The sequence below is a fragment of the Rhinolophus sinicus genome, linkage group LG02 (assembly GCF_036562045.2).
Source record: "Rhinolophus sinicus isolate RSC01 linkage group LG02, ASM3656204v1, whole genome shotgun sequence".
NCBI classification, from domain to species: domain Eukaryota; kingdom Metazoa; phylum Chordata; class Mammalia; order Chiroptera; family Rhinolophidae; genus Rhinolophus; species Rhinolophus sinicus.
In genome coordinates, this window is record NC_133752.1 from 161,710,271 (window position 1) to 161,727,399 (window position 17,129).

The window sequence follows — 17,129 nt, forward strand, 5'->3', positions numbered from 1 at the left end:
CATATAAATCCTATAAATCCTGAGTAACTTGTAAAATATCCCATCATTTAAAATTTGGTGACAAAGAGCCAAGTGGTTTTAAATATGACCATAACATTGTGTTATTGGCTTTTTCCTGAATTAAAAGCGCCCTACAATTTTTACTATGCTGCATTTCAAGTAAGTGGCCTGCTTGCTTTAATTTCTTATTTAAATTTGTAAGAGAAAACTAGTTATTCACATTTAAAGACTTTTTAGTAAATGGGATTGTAAATATTCAGGGTAGGTATATATTAAAAACATCATCATCCATGGATATATAAGTTTGAGTAAGAGAAAAGATTTAAAAGAAGAATTTTAAAAAAGGATAAAAAAGAAATATAATAACCAAATAAGTTTTTGGAACTCTTTTTATTACACTGAGAAATCCCAGAAAAGTACAAAGCCAATGAAAGTAGAAGCATTTCAGAAAAGAAGACGAAAATGTTTGGATACATTTTAATGACATTTAGTTTTGATGTTAAAAAAATTCATGATTTCCCATTGAAGCACACTGTTCATGAATTAAGTACATTCCGAAGTACTGGGAAAGAATTTCATATCTCTGATATTTGAACCAGAATTTGTATAAATTGTTATGTTACATTCTCTTTCTAGAGATTAAATTTGCAGTATGATTCATTTAAAACATGACTTTATTGATTCATAGTGACTTTGAAGAACTAAAATAGGAGATAAGCATATATCACACACATAACCCTTTAAGTGGAACATCAGATCAAAGTTGAATTAATATAATAATTGCTAGTATTTTCAATTGTTACCAATACAAATAGATCCCACTACAGAAAAGAAGTTTGGTAATATCAGATTGAGATGTTGAAATCCATGCTTTTTTTTAATCTTAAAATCAAATAAATGTATGATTACATTTTAGAATCTTATCAAGAGTCACTGTGAGGCAATAAGTAAAGATATTTACTACTTTTGCCAAATACAATAGGCCAACAGAGGCTATAATGTTTAATTAATTAACTTTTGGTAACGTGGCAATTTTCAAAGGCTTTTGGGTCACATAATACTTTCCGTTGCTGCTGCTGCTGCTACTATTACTACCACCACCACCACCACCAAAATAATAGTAAATGTAAAGGAGAAAAAAAAAAAGAAAATAAATTAGATCTCTTAATAGTTCTAAATATTGTTTGGGGGAAACCGATTCTCTAAGGTTTGGAAAGAAAACAAAAACATCTTTATAATTCACAGCATGTATTTTAGAGTTCTAATGATTTACCAAGTGTGGTTAGCTTGTCATGTTCTCTTTATTCAATGTCAACTGGTTCTGTAGCTATCAAAGCACTTAACTGTTTCTGAGCACAGGAGAGGAACAGTTCCAAACTGGACAGGCTTCTTTGGCGCATGACTTGATCAAGCTGTTGATTTTTTGTTTTCGAGAGAGAGAGAGAAATAGAAAAAAATACACTTAGTTGAGGGATAAAGAATATTATGCCACTGAAGCCCACTAGAGAAACTTTTTCAGATGACGATTTATAAAATAAAAAAGTGCTTTAAACTCAGAGACAATGTAGTCACTATTTCTGGGCTATTATCTAAGGTGAGATGATAATTATTATAATTTTATAATTGATGTTAGTATTCAGTTATTGGATAAATACCATAAATTTGATCACAGTAATTTAAAAAACTATAAAATAATATAAAATGCTAGTTCTTAATGAATATACAGATCAAATATCCACAAAGACCATATAAATATAACAGATGCAAACAAACCCAAAAGAAATACACAGTACAGAAAAATAGCATAATTACATCCTGCATAGGGTTTAGTCGGACAAAAGACAAGTGAGGACATGAACAATTTTCTGAAATTAGAGGAAGTTCTTGGGAAAAGTGTACTTTAAGAAATATTCAATATTGTTGAAACTTAATTGACTTGGTTTTCTGTTGAATTAGAGATTATTTATTAGGATTGTTTTACTGTTTCAATAACAAGTTATTATAGGAAACAAATCAAGAAGTTTAACAATAAAAGTCATACATAATAAATAACTTTCTGGAGGGTCAGGATTACTGACTACATAAAGAAAAGATTCGCGCGCAGCAGCCATGTCTTACCCCACTGTGATTACGATTCTGAGACGGCACATGCTCCTTACGCTTACCCGCGCAACTATGCTATGCACACAGGAGAGCCAAAGCAGGATCTGGCCTCTGAACGTCAGTATGAATAGCAGACCTATCAGGTGATCCCTCGAGTGATCAAAAACTTCATCCAGTATTTCCACAAAACCCTCTTGGATTTGATTGACCAAAAGGTATATGAGCTGCAGGCCAGTCAAGTCTCCAGCCATGTCACTGACCAGGAAGTATATGAGAGCCAGGACATCTATGAAAACAGCTAGATGGAGCTGAAAGAAAGTTTCTTCAAGAACACACCTTGGCCTGAGGCTGAAGCCATTATTCCACAGGTTGGTAACAATGCTGTCCTCCTGATTTTGTACAAAGAATTGTACTACAGACACATATGTGCCAAAGTCAGTGGGGGACCCTCCTTGGAGCAGAGGTTTGAATCCTATTACAACTATTGCAATCTCTTCAACTATATTCTTAATGCTGATGGTCCTGCTTCCCTTGAACTATCCAGCCAGTGGCTCTGGGATGTCACCGGTGAGTTCATCTATCAGTTTCAGTCATTTAGTCAGTACCACTATAAGACCACCAAGAAGTCAGAAGAGAATATGACTTCCTTCGTTGATTTCCCAAAATCTAGAACATTCACAGTACCCACAATGTCCTCCACTCCGTGGTAGACAAGTTCAACATCAATTGGCAGTTGGAAGTATGCACAAGTGGAGGTGACCCTGAGAGTGTGGCTGGGGAGTATGGACAACACTCCCTCTACGAGAGGTTTGGCTACTTCAGCCTGGTGGGGCTTCTGCATCTGCACTCCCTGCTGGGGGTTACTACCAGGCCCCCAAGGTGCTGGAGAACACCGTTTCCCCGAAAATAAGACCTAGCTGGACAATCAGCTTTAATGCGTCTTTCGGAGCAAAATTAATATAAGACCCGGTATTATATTATATTATTACATTACATTAAATTACATTATATTATACCCGGTCTTATAGTAAAATAAGACCAGGTCTTACATTAATTTTTGCTCCAAAAGACTCATTAGAGCTGAGTGTCCGGCTAGGTCTCATTTTCAGGGAAACACGGTATCGAACTGAACCAGTAGAGCATGTGCTCCGTGTGCCCGAGTGCCAAATCACCACATACTATTATGCTGGTTTTGCATACTTAATGATGTGTTGCTACCAGGACGCCATCCGAGTCTTTGCCAGCATCCTCCTCCACATCCAGAGGTCCAAGAGCAAGTGTCAGAGGCCCACTTACAAGTGTGAGACAATGAACAAGCAGAACAAGTACGTGCATACGCTCTGACCAGCACCCTCACCATGTAGCCCATGTGTACAGACGAGAGCACTCCCCTCCAGCTTTGGGAGAAATATGGGGATAAGACGCTACGCGTGCAGAAAGGTGACCCACAGGTCTATAAGGAACTCTTCAGCTATTTCTGCCCCAAATTCCTGTCGCCTTAGTGCCCAACTATGACCATGTACACCCCAACTACCATAAGGAACCCTCCTTGCAGCAGCTGCAGGTGTTTGCTGATGAAGTACAGCAGCGGGCCCAGCTCTCAACCATTCGCAGCTTCCTCAGGCTCTACACCACCATGCCCGTGTGCCCGTGGTCAAGCGGCCAGCTTCCTGGACCTCACAGAGCAGGAGTTCTGGATCCAACTCCTTGTCTTCAAACACAAAATGAAGCACGTGGTTTGGCCCAGCGGCATCTCTGCCCTAAATGGCGAATTCCACTCAACCTCTGAGGTTGACTTCTACAACGATAAGGACATGATCCACATCGCAGACACCAAGGTTGCCAGGCGCTATGGGGATTTCTTCATCCAACAGATTCACAAATTTAAGGAGCTCAATTGAACTCTGAGGAACATGGGACCGAGACCCTAAGTACATTCAAACTGGCATTAGTTAGGAATCTATTTTGATGTCTTTGTTGGTGGGGAGTATTTTTGCCACCATGAAGTCTTTACCTAGCTCAGTCTCAGCCAGTCAACTGAAAAAGTTTATTTGAATCAAGGACTAAAATGCTTTAAATAGGTCTCAGTAAAGGGTCTTCTTTGGAGGTAGAAAAAAAAAAAAAAAGACGGTAAAGAAAGGATTCTAACTCTTCTGTCCTAAAAAGTGTCTTATGGTATATAATGAACCAATGAGAACACATTGCCTACAGTTTACAGAACAGTGAAAGAACTCAAAAGAAAGCCACATAAAGTCTATTTCATAATATATACCTGCCATACATATTTATGTAAAACTTGACATATTCTTTCCACAGTTCCTACCAACATAAAAGAAAAAAAAAGAGACAAATCCAAATGAGAACTCTGTATTAAACTACACTACTATAATCCACTGATATTCAAAATGACTGAAAAACTGAAAGATTAAAATTTTGACGTATCCTCAGAATTAATAAAAAAAGAATGCATTGTCTGTAGCAAAATGCTCATATAAAAAGATTGTACACTACTAAGATTCCCTGAAATCCCAGTACTTTAGGATTTTAATATATGCACAGAAACAGAATTCCTGCTTATCCTTTTTCCTTATTTTTTCTTTCTACTCTCAGATGATATCTTTAGGTGAATGCATATCTTCTGCTTACAAGTCTCTTTTAACCAGATAGTTCATCGTATTACGAACCCCAGGTGAGCAGAGATGTTGTCTGTTTTGCTGACTACTATCTCCCAGCATCTACCATGTTTCCCCGAAAATAAGACCTAGCCAGACAATCAGCAATAATGCATCTTTTGGAGCAGAGATAATATAAGACCGGGTCTTTTACAATAAAAGTAGTAAAATAAGACTGGGTCTTATATTAATTTTTGGTCCAAAAGATGCATTAAAGCTGATTGCCCGGCTAGGTCTTATTTTCGGGAAACATGGTAGAAGAGGGTCTGACACATGTTATACACTCATAAAATATTTGCTGAGAATGAATGAATATTTAACCCTAATAGAGCAAGGCAATTACTAGGAAATGATAGATGCACTTTCAATTCTAGAAGTGAAAATATGTAACCTAACCTAAAAGGTATGTAGGGATTAAAGTTGAATTTTTAAAAGTTTTATTTTAATATACGTAAAACAGATTGAAATCTAAATATTTGCAGTTTTTAAAATTATTTTGCACTTGGTCAAAATTCAAATATTACAGAAGAGTGTACTAACACCCAGTTCTAGTCCATTTCCAGTGGTTTCTGTCTACTTTTGGATGCTTTCAAGCATTTAAAGATAGGTTTTTACAACAAAAAAACAAACAACCCAATTGAAAAATGGGCAGAGGACCTGAAGAGACATTTCTCCAAAGAGGACATACAAATGGCAAACAGACATATGAAAAAATGCTCAACATCACTAATGATCAGAAAAATGGAAATAAAAACCACAATGAGATATCACCTCACCCCAGTCAGAATGGCTATCATCAACAAGACAAATAGTAACAAGTGTTGGAGATGTTTTGGAGAAAAAGGAATCTTCATACACTATTGGTGGAAATGCAGACTGGTGCAGCCGTTATGGAAGGCAGTGTGCAGGTTCCTCAAAAAATTACACATAGAATTACCATATGACCCAGCAATCCCTTTCCTGGGTATCTACCCAAAAAATCTGAACATTTATACATAAAGACACATGTGCTCCAATATTCATTGCAGCTTTGTTTATGGTGGCCAAGACATGGAAACAACCAAAATGTCCTTCGATAAATGAATGGATAAAGAAGTTGTGGTATATATACACCATGGAATACTATTTGGCAGTAAGAAAAGATGATATAGGAACATTTGTGACAACATGGATGGATCTTGAGAGTATGATGCTAAGCGAAATAAGTCAGATAGAAAAAGCAGAAAACAATATGATTTCATGTGGTATATAAACCAAAAACAACAAGAGAACAAGACAAACAAATGAGAAACAAAAACTCATAGACACAGACAATAGTTTAGTGGTTATCAGAGGGTAACGGGCAGGGTGGTAGATGAGGGTAAGGGGGATCAAATATATGGTGATGGAAGGAGAACTGACTCTGGGTGGTAAACACACAATGGGATTTATAGATGATATAATACAGAATTGTACACCTGAAATCTATGTAATTTTACTAACAATTGTCACCACAATAAATTAAAAAAAAAATTCTGACCCATGAACAACAACAAAACGGTAGGTTTTTAAAAATATTTTGTCCAGATCTTATAATTGTTAACTATAGAGAGTTGACACAATCAGTTAGTTCCACTGCCATTACTGGAAATTTTCCCTATCTCATTTTTAAGAAATTGCTTACTTGTACTCCATGATTTATTTAGCCATACTCCCATTGATAGACATGTAAATTTACTGCAATTTTGTCTTGTTTCTGAAGCACCGAAGAAATTCACAATCTGAGTGCACTCCCTCCAAAAGACAGTTTCTCTTGGACAGATTCTAATACTTGGAGTTTCCAAGTCGTAAGATTTGCATATTGAAAACTGTGATAGATATTACCAAATTACTTTCCATAATGAGAGTACCAATTTATGAGACCCGTCTGCAGTGTATGAAAAGACCAGTTTGCCCTGTTTTCTCCTTTTAATGGTTGTGTGGTTTTGCATTATACGTTTATAATTTAATATACAGAGGGTGCCAAAAAATGTATACACATTTTAAGAAAGGAGAAGACTATTAAAATTATAATACTCATATATACCAATAACAAAAGATGAATACAAGTCATGTGTATATATATTGTGTGCATCCCCAGTATATATACATATATACATAATGGATATTTTATTATTTATTTTAAAATTATTCTATTATTAGACATTTGGATTGTTCTAAATCTTTGCTATTATAATCAATGCTATAATGAACACTCTTCAATACAGACCTCTGTATACTTATGCTAGTATATCTTATAGAAATTGATGGAGCTAAAGAATATGAAATCTCCAATGTTACTTCTATAATAAATCAGGTTTTCATACACACGTGAAATCTGTCTTTGGGCTCCCTATTCTGTTCCCATAGACAATTCACCTATCCCTACAGAAACATAGTGCTGTCTTAATAACTACAGCTTTATAATAAATCTTAATACATCACGTACTAACAACCATATTACCAAGCATTCCGTCAAATATTTCAGATGACTATCAATTAGTGAACATGTGTAATAAAATTTATTTAATTTAAAAAGGAAGTGATCAGGCTAGAGATTGTATACTACATTTGTTTTTCATAAAGCACAAAACCCAAGCAAATTTCAAAAGCATATTCTTTTGAGTTACATCAATAGGCAATCATTTCCAACGCAAGGCAATTATGCAACAAAATAGGATAGTTGTACCTGGAGCTGTATTTGGAGGGTGGAATCAGGCAGGATGAGATATAGACTCACTTTGGAGGTGACTTCCTGGGTGTTTGTTTATTATTATATTTCAAGACTTATGTGTTAGCTAATAATTCAAATTTTATAAGCTCCTTAGAACACGCAGGAGTTCCATGAAAAACAATTTTGACTTAGTATCTTAAAATTTATGAATGTTAGATAAAGGAGAACTTTTCTCCTTTTGAGGGCATATAGCACAAACAATTAGTAACTAGCATTCAACCTGTGATTATTGTGAAGTAACACAAATCATATGGATTTATGCATGCAGAATGAATATTTTGTAATTTTTACAAAAGCAAGGATATGTATAAGGACAAAAAAAGTTTGACAGATTTTTCACTTAAACATACCCAGCACTTTTCTCTTGCTTGTGTTAGGAATCACCTTGGAATCAGTGACTGTAAGATGATGGACATACTGGTTTCGGGTTTAGGCAGATGCAAGGCTCACTTCACTTCTTTCAGCATGCCTCCCCAGAAATGTCTGAATGCAAGACTCCATTTAACAAGCAGCAGCTCAACACTTTAAGAAGCAACAAGGTGACATGGATACTGTATGAGAAGTAAGAAAACTTGGACCATCCCAGTGCTGAGCTTCCAGTTTGGTGCGTCCTTCGGGCATGGTAATTAAGATCATGTCTGTGAGAGGGAACACTTGGAGATCTTTCTCTTAGATGGTGAATTCCTCTCTCTAAAACAAGTACATCAAACTGATGTTCTTGGCGAATTCCTGAATTTCAACAGTTTCTATTTTATTAGGCATAACCTTATTATCCTTTATTGAAGCAAGAAGAATTTTGGCAAAATATTCAACTCTTTCTGCCCCTTGAAGAGTGGGGCTTAGTTCTATATTTGTGGCTTTCATTTCAAAGTGAGTCAAAGATTTGTATTCTGTGACTTCATGTTGACTGTATTATATCCAGAGTAGTGGTGGCAAACATTTTTGGACATGGAGTTTACAGTCTGTTCATAATAGTGTAGTTTTAACTGCTTTGTTTTCCCTACCACTTTCTGTTGCTTCAGCTGCTACTCAGCTCTTTTAGATATCTGAAAAAAACCTGGAAATGCTGAGGTGTCTGAAATAGACACCAGGGCTTTATAAATCTTATTTTTTCCCTCTTTGTTATCTCTGCAGTTTGCTGGTATACTGCTGAAAACAGTTTATAAGCATACTACTTGCTAAAAGTTAATATTTTATAAGCTTACATGGAATAAAAACAAACACATGACTTCCCAGTAATCCCCTATATTAGATTTACCTTTGCATTAGTATTTTATGTTGTAGCAAAAGCAAAACAATTCTAGATGTTAGTTTTCTTTTATTTCCTAGTCATCAAAACACAACATGAAGGATGGTAAATTTAAACTGGTCTAAAGAGCAAAATTTAATGTCAATTACAAACAAATATGACTTATTTTAATGGGATTGTTAAGAATATTGTTTACATCACAGGAAATCTGAAAATCTGATGGATTGCTTTTGAATATATGATACATATATATGTGTCTTATATGATATGTGTCTTATATGATGTTATATCATATAAGACACATATATTATATATGTGTATATATAAGTATATTACATATATAATATATACATTATATATATACATATATATATACATATATATACATATATATAAAGAATATGCTCAGTACTAATTGTGATTTCAGTATCTTTTGGGATTCTACCAACAAGATATACCAAGAGACATGAAAATACTAGGTTTGTCTTTATCAATGTTACTTTTACAGCCTACCCTCCTGCAAATTTTAAATTTAGGATTCAAACGTGATCTAATTTTTCAAAAAAGCTGGAATGGGTATCTGGAAAATGCACTGATAAAAAGTGACTCATAAATAAATGTTATCAGTTTAAATAATATGTTTTACGGATTCAGTTTTCACATTCACTAACAAGCTCTTTCATGGGTATTGAAGAAAGGTCAAGTATGATCTGGAACTGTAACTACTCAGGCAGATTTTCCAGTTAACGTCATCATATTGGGTAAGGATTGTTTACCTTCTGATAAGAAATAAAAGAGTTCTTTAGTCTCTTATTTATTACAATGCTGCCTTTTTAACACAGTTATTTGGATATGAATGCTTCTCTCTTTCTGATTTTATTATACTGTACCCCGCCCCCAATACACTGAAGCTGTTGTTTCATGTAGATGTTTGAGATTGAGACAACCAATTAATCAACTAATCAGTTGATCAATACAATAGTCATGACTGCTCACTAGTTGTTCTGAGCATTATTGCTCTGAGGTATGGGCAAAAAAAACCAAAACAAGTACACAAGAATGACCTTGTCCTTAAGAGATGTGTAGTCTTTTGAGACACACGCATGTAATAATTAAAAAAAAAATTAGGTGCTGGGGGAGATCACGGTGGGAATGTACAGCAGAGAAAACTTCACAGAAGTGTAACTTGAACAGGCTCTTAACAGTATCAAGAGCATTTCCTTAGACAAAGAGGAACAAGATGTGGAAGAAATTCTAGGAAAGCAGATTAGCAGGAACAAAGATAGAGACATTGCTTAGAGACACTGAGGAAGGAGCCCTGAATCTAGTGGAGAAAGTCTGCTAGGAGTAGTCACACATTCTTTCTTTCACCCATTTATTCAACATTTATTTAGTACTTACTATGTGCCAGGCACTGTTCTAGGCATTAGAAATATAGCGATGAACAAGACAATTCTTAAATATTGTATAATTAATATTTTAGCTTGAGGAGCTAAACAAATTAATACTCTTCAGGTGGAGATCAATACTATAAAAAAACAACAACGTAGGGTAAAGGATTTGACACAGACTGAGGGGATTTCTTTTGGGTAGAATGATTAGAGACGACCACGTGGAGAAGGTAGCAAGGAGGAACGAACCATAAAAAAATATCAGGGAAGAAAATGAAAGACAAATGATAAGTTCAAAATGTGGGTCAGACAACTGGCAATCAATACAAGAATGGAGCGAAAGCAGCAAGGAGTGGGGCTGGTAGGGGAGAAGCAGACGGTGGCCAGAGCAGGTAGGACACTATAGGTCACGGGAAGAGAGTTTTCAGAAGAGTGTGACCATGATTGAAAACTATTACACTTGTTACTGGGAACAACAGATTGTAGGGACACAAGAATGAAAGAAGAAAACAAGGTAGGAGACTTTTAGTCTGGGAAAGAGATAAAGTTAACAAGACTGCTGGCAGTGGAGTCTTAACAGCAGGTGAGATTTACTGAAGGATTCAAAGGGTGAATGAAAGGAAAAGAGAAACAAGAGGTGATTCTTAGAATGATGGTGTCCTTTACTGAGATATGATGAATTGGAGTTGGAGCGAGTTGGCCAGAGGAAAATTAGAATTTTGTTTTGGACATGGTTAGTTTGTTTAATCCTATTAAATATGTCAGAGAAATTGGATATAAGAATTTGCAAATCAGGGGAGAGAGCAGGGCTAGAGATACAAATTCGCAAATCATCTGCATATACAAGGCATTTCCAACATAGGTGAGATTACTGAGGGAATGAATGTACATAAAAGAGAAAAGATCAGAAGACTAAGTTCTGGGGCCCTCTAACACATGATCTGGCAAAGGGGCAGTGGGATATGAGGTCTGATGGATAATTTTTGTAATGGTTGAACTCTGTCCCCCATAAGATATGTTCAAGTCCTAACCCCTGAACTTGTGAATATGACCTTATTTGGAAGCAGGATCTTTGCAAATATAATTAAGATGCACGTTAAGATGAGTTCAGATGGATTAGTGGGGCCTCTAAGTCCAATCACTGGTGTCCTCATAAAAAGAGTCACAGATGCAGGGAAGAGCATCACGTGAAGAAGGAGGCAGAGATTGGAGTGATGTGTCTGTAAACCAAGGAATGCAAAAGATTGCCAGCCACCACCAGAAACTGGACAGAGGCATGGAACAGATGGTGCACTAGAGCCTTCAGGGAGAGAGCGCGTGGCCCTGCCAATACCTTGATTTTGGATTGCTAGCCTCTAGGACTGTGACAGAATACATTTCTATTGTTTTAAGCCATCTAGTTTGTGGTCCTTTGTTACAACAGCCCTGAAAACTACTAATGATGGTTTTTCCAGATTGTTGAGGTCCTTATATACCAGGCTAATGTTTGCTACAATGTACAAAACATTTCTATGTAGCAGGTGTTCTGTTTAAAAATCAATAAATAAAAGACTTTTTAGTCAAGTATGAATGTTTAGGAAATGCAGCATTAAAAGGCTTCTTTCCAATAGAACTTCTCAGAGCATTTGTGCTTGTAAGCATTGCAAATTGCAAAAATGGCTATATTGTATAGATAATATTTCTCAAACTTTTAAACCTTGAGTCATGTGTATGTGTTTGTGTATACAGCATAATTTGGAAAATGCCCCACAAATAAATTTCTCTTGAGAACTGCTCTAGACTAAAAACAAACTGCAAATATATAGAGAAAACTACACTGATTAGGTTTTCTTTTAATAATAAGTAGTCATGAAATTTTAATGGTAAGGGATTTTGATACTGCTTAGTCTAACATCTGTATTTTACACTTGTGGAAAGCTGATGCTTTGAGTGGTTAAGAGACCAATTTCAAAAACCTTACATGTTCTCCTCAACTTAAAAAAAAATACACTCCTTTAAATGTATTAAATGTATTTACATGTATTAACCTGAGTTTATCTTTGCTTAAGAAACCCCACAATATAACAAGTAGATTCTATGGCCTCGCTAAATTTTTGACAATGAAAAGCTGATACATCCCTGTGATACCAACACTACAGCCAGAAAGGTGCTGAAAACTATTCTGGGTGAGATGATATGACTACCCTTACTCTTGATATACACATGATGGAAGTGGATTATGGATCAATTTTAAGACTTAATATATGAACATAATTGTAATGGCCTGGTTCATTTTATGAAATCATCACAATAAGGGCAGATATACTTGAAGAAGAGCAAATTATTCTTGAGTAGTGATTATTTTTATTATAACATTTAAACATATTTCCTCTAAAAACCAGCACATTTACTTTTCTCCTGTATCCTCAAATTCTGCTTCTCATCATTTCACCCTAAGAAAATTTAGACTTACCTGTAACATTACCAGTTGGATTAATGGAGGCTCTATAGTATCTGTTTTATTACTGGTACACTAACCATAAAGAGTTTCTCTTCTAAAACAGTCTTTTCTTTATATTTTCAGACAAGTAGATTTGATTGCAAGAGGAATATAGTGTATATAAAACCAAAGCTTAGACATGAAATCCCCTCTTTGGGAATATAATTATGCCATTATTGTAAATCATGTTGAAAGAGGCTTTGAACCAACTTCAGGATAATAGTGTTACATAAAATACACGTTTCGAATGACTCCGACCAAAAGATTCAATATAGACTGGGCAGGGGTTTGAACTAAGGCAGTGCCAGTGGCCTCAACTTTGAACTTCAGAAAATGTCGGCTTCACTAGCTCTTTATAAGCATATTTACAGGCCATCATTCAGGTCCCATGAAGACTTTCAATCCACAGTTCACATCTCCTTTTTTCTCCGAGAATACATTTCTACTTTAAAGTATATTTCAAGTGTATCTGACTATCTAGTTTAAAAAATGTCAACATATAAAGAAGTTTTGTAATTTTCTAGCACGCACGAGATGAATTACAGATGCTCTTTTGGACTAAATGACAAACGGGTATAAAGCGTCTTAAAACCTATTGGCCACAACTTAAAAATCGTGTTTTTATTTGCCTTGTTTTGTTTTAAGATGTCTTAGGATAAGCAAATTCTCTGCTTTTGAATCATCTAAAATAAGTTCTACATATTTGGGCAGTTCTGCCTTTTTATTCCAAACTACCATAGAATCCACTGGGAAATGGGAATACTCATTTTTGCTCTTAACTAAATCATCTGGACAGAATAAACCATATGTATTCCAGACTCTAATGTGCAGGCACACCACCTTGGAATACAATCTTATTCGATATTACAAGTTCAGCAACAGCAGTTGGCCAGGAAAGGATTAACTGTAGTAGTGAGTGAAGATTTTACTTGTGTCTGATAGAAGCACTAGACTTGCTAGTATAAGCTTCCATATGTGAAGTTTAGTGAATTTGAAAATAATTTTGGTAACAACAGCTTTACTCCCAATTCAGACAATTTCCAAAGAACATCTAAAAATTTCCAAAACATTTAAAAAAAGAAAGCTTTAGATTTAGGGAAATTTTAGAAAAGAAAGTGAAGGTAGATGAAATTGTATAGTAGTTGCACAGAAATCCTACCTTAGGGCTTTGATCCAAGGGTTATATTTACCTATTAATAAGTTCCATATCCTACTTTCTAGAGTTTAATGGCAAGTAAAGACCTTATCTTAAATATAAGATGATTGTGGCAGGGGAGACTAACTGATTTTGATATGACATTACACATAAAGTATTTAATACAATTTGTTACATGCACTCAAACTATGAACACCTTTTTCTACATTATTGTTTCAAGATCTTATCTAGTGCAAATATTGCAATATGTAGGATGGCCTTTTGGAAATTAAAATAAAGATCCCAAACATATATTGTTACCTAACGAATTGTTCAAGTAACAAACACAAACTCTTGTTGTATTTTTATCAATTTGACTTTTAAAGATTTTAGCAATTCTTTTGTGTTGATCTAAGGAATGATACCTGCCAGTTACTATCTATCTTCCCTTTTGATCTTCAGCAATATAAATATTATCTTATGTTGAAGTAGAAGAAAGAAAATTACATGACTTCTTGTGTTTTTGTCTTGCAGTGCTACCTTAAAATTCTCAAATAGCATATATTTTTCCTTATATGTTTCAATCTACAAAAACAGGCAAGGGACTGTCCACACGGCTTAGTTTTGAGCTCTCTGCGCACATATGAGTATATTGAAATTGATTAACAGTGCATGATGAATAATCCTGCAATGCTGGATTAAGTCTGGCCTTTTCTTGTTTTGAGAATAGTGTTAACTAATTCTTGATTGGTTGTGCTTGCTACCTGCTATGCACAGGTGAACCTCCTTATGTGTTATTAGTTATCTATTACTGGGTAACAAATCTCCACAAACCTAGTAGTTGAAAACAACAAATATTTGTCATCTCAGTGTTTGTGGGTCAGGAAACTGGGTGCTGCTTAACTGAGTGCTTCTGGCTTATGGTCTCTCCTGAGGGGTTGCAATCAAGTTGTCAGCTGGGCTGTAGTCCACTCAGTTCAACTGGGGAAGAATCTGCTTCCAAGCTCACTCAGTGACTGTCAAAAGGCCTCAAACCATCCACTTCCAACAGAGCTCACGTGAACCTCTGCACAAGGCTGCCTAATATGGCAGCTGACTTTACCCAAAGCAAGCAATCCGAGAGAGCAGGAGAACATGAGCACACCAAGAGCGAGCACCCAACACAGAAGCCACGATCTTGTTATAACTCAATGCCGCTCAGTCCAGCTCAGGCTCAAGGGGAAGAGAAGACAAAAGTGCAGGGCATCATTGGGAAACATCTATTATGTATTATCTCATTTTTATTCTCTTGAAATTCTACGAACGAGGCTACTGAGACTTAGAAATGTTATAACTTGCCCAAGTGGCAGGGCCAGGATTCAAATCCAGGTGTGCACGACTCCAAACCTATTCATTATACCACAATACTATGCTGCCTTCTCAGATAAGAACTTCAGGTATGGCTGGGGGCTTTGGCACAATATCTGTTTTGCTATAAATACGGAAGGGTTTCTTGCATTGCATACACTAATACAAAAACTTGTCAAGTTGCCAAAAGCCCTGTAGATAGTCATTGAAACATGTAATTATCTTGCCTTCCTAAACAGTAGGTTCAGGAAGGTTTCTGTTATATTAACGTACAAATGGTTCCCTGAAATGCAACAGAAGCATTTAAAGAAAAACTGGCACATTAAATACGTCATATAAGAAATCGCTGCCTTAAAGAATCTATAAACGTCAGTGACCGTATACAAAAACAACAGATGACTTCCTTTTAGATCCATAGGACGAAAGGGGCCATGTGTGGTGCGGATCTCACCTTGTGGTATGTTTGAGATTTAGACAATCTGTGCTTCTTACCTTGCATTTCCACTGCTGACACAACTGGCTAAGTTCACAAATGTGAGCTGTGCCACAGCTGTAATGCATACCTGATTCCCATTAGGAAATCCTTAGTATCCAAAATTGAACCAATGGAACAAAGAACCATTTAATCAAATGGAAGTTAGTGCGACTACCCTTTTTTCTCTCATTTTAAATAAACAGAGTTGCTCTTCCTCGTCATTCAGGATTTTACGGTGTATGCTTGATCATTGGAGCCTTAATAAAAAACAATTCCATCTGTCTGGCATATTTTTAAAACAGATTTATCCCACTGAGGGAACCAAGTCTTCTTAAAATCCATTGCTGCCTCCCAGCTGGATTGAGGAATGTAAGAAAAGTCTAGGATTTCTGGTCAAGACAGCAGAACAGGTAAACGCTGTGCTCACCTCCTCTCAGGGCGACATCAATTACAATTAAACTACAGAACAAACATCAAAGAGAATTTCCTGAAGTCTCCTGAACCAAAGCCATACAACTAAGGACTTGCAAAAGAAGCCACCTCGAGACTGGTAGGAGGGGCAGAGACATGGAACGGACTAGTCCTATGCCCATGTGTGACCATTAAAAATGGGGACGCATATCTCAGCTGCGGAGGTGCCCCTCTGAGGAGGGAGGACCAGCCCTTCCCCAGCCCAGGGTTTCAGTGCCGGGGAGAAAAGTCCCCATAACTTCTGGCTGTGAAAACCAGCAGAGAGACGGAAAGCGACTGTACTCCCAGGCGCAACTCTTAAAAGTACCGCGCACAGACTTACTCGCTGACGGATTCACTTGCTCTGAGCTCCAGCGTTGCGCAGCCGCTGAAAGGTGCCAGGGACAAACGGAGAGGAGTAGAATGATCTAGCCTCAGGGTGAGGGCTGGAGGGGCAGCAGCTAGCTCTCGGATGGACGACTTGGGGGAAGCCATTCTTCTTTGTTGAGCCCGCCCCCTCCCTGCATCACCATCTAATCTGAGTCACCACCTAATTGGCTACCACCTTTCCTCTGCCTGCTTTACTGATTCTCAGTAAAGGCCATGCCCTAAGGCCAAGCCTGACCCATCTTTCAAACACACCCAACTGGCTTTTCTGTATAAATGGTCTACCTTGGCTCAGCTGTGCACTTTCCTAAAATCTCTCAAAGGTTCACAGAACCCAATCAGCATCTGACTTTGGTGTGTCCCGTACCTCTCGTTGAGCAGCCCTAAGCCAGGCACTAATGACAGCCGGCTTTGGTTCACAGCTTGGTCTCTCCAGGCACCTCCAAGCACAGTATGGGTGGTAGCCATCTCTGGATTGTTTTGAGGCTCTTGCCAGGTGGCGTGGGTAGGGCACAGACTTTGGCTGAAATTGGCCTGCAGCAGTTCCCCTGCCAGGAGTCCCCGGGGCTGGCAGGTCCAGGGGCCAGACTCAGACTGGGCTGGAGAATCACCTGCCACCTCTAGGGCTGATTGGGCAGGCACCAGAGCCCTGCTAAAGCTAACCATGCTTTATAGCAGGGGTGTCCAAA

The 17,129-nt window shown here is 37.0% G+C and overlaps 1 protein-coding gene and 1 pseudogene across 6 annotated transcripts in view; one reads left to right on the forward strand and one right to left on the reverse strand.

Moving 5' to 3' along the window:
* Positions 1-371: 371 nt before the first annotated feature.
* Positions 372-17,129, reverse strand: part of CCDC91 (coiled-coil domain containing 91) — a 326,862-nt gene continuing 310,104 nt past the window's right edge. For all 6 annotated transcript variants that reach the window (XM_074325866.1, XM_074325865.1, XM_019737205.2 and 3 more), the window contains one exon: positions 372-1,412. In XM_074325866.1, the coding sequence (XP_074181967.1) occupies positions 1,302-1,412 (111 nt within the window). In that variant the 3' untranslated portion in view covers positions 372-1,301. The remainder of the gene's footprint in view (positions 1,413-17,129) is intronic.
* Positions 2,323-4,705, forward strand: LOC109449593 (eukaryotic translation initiation factor 3 subunit L; annotated as a pseudogene).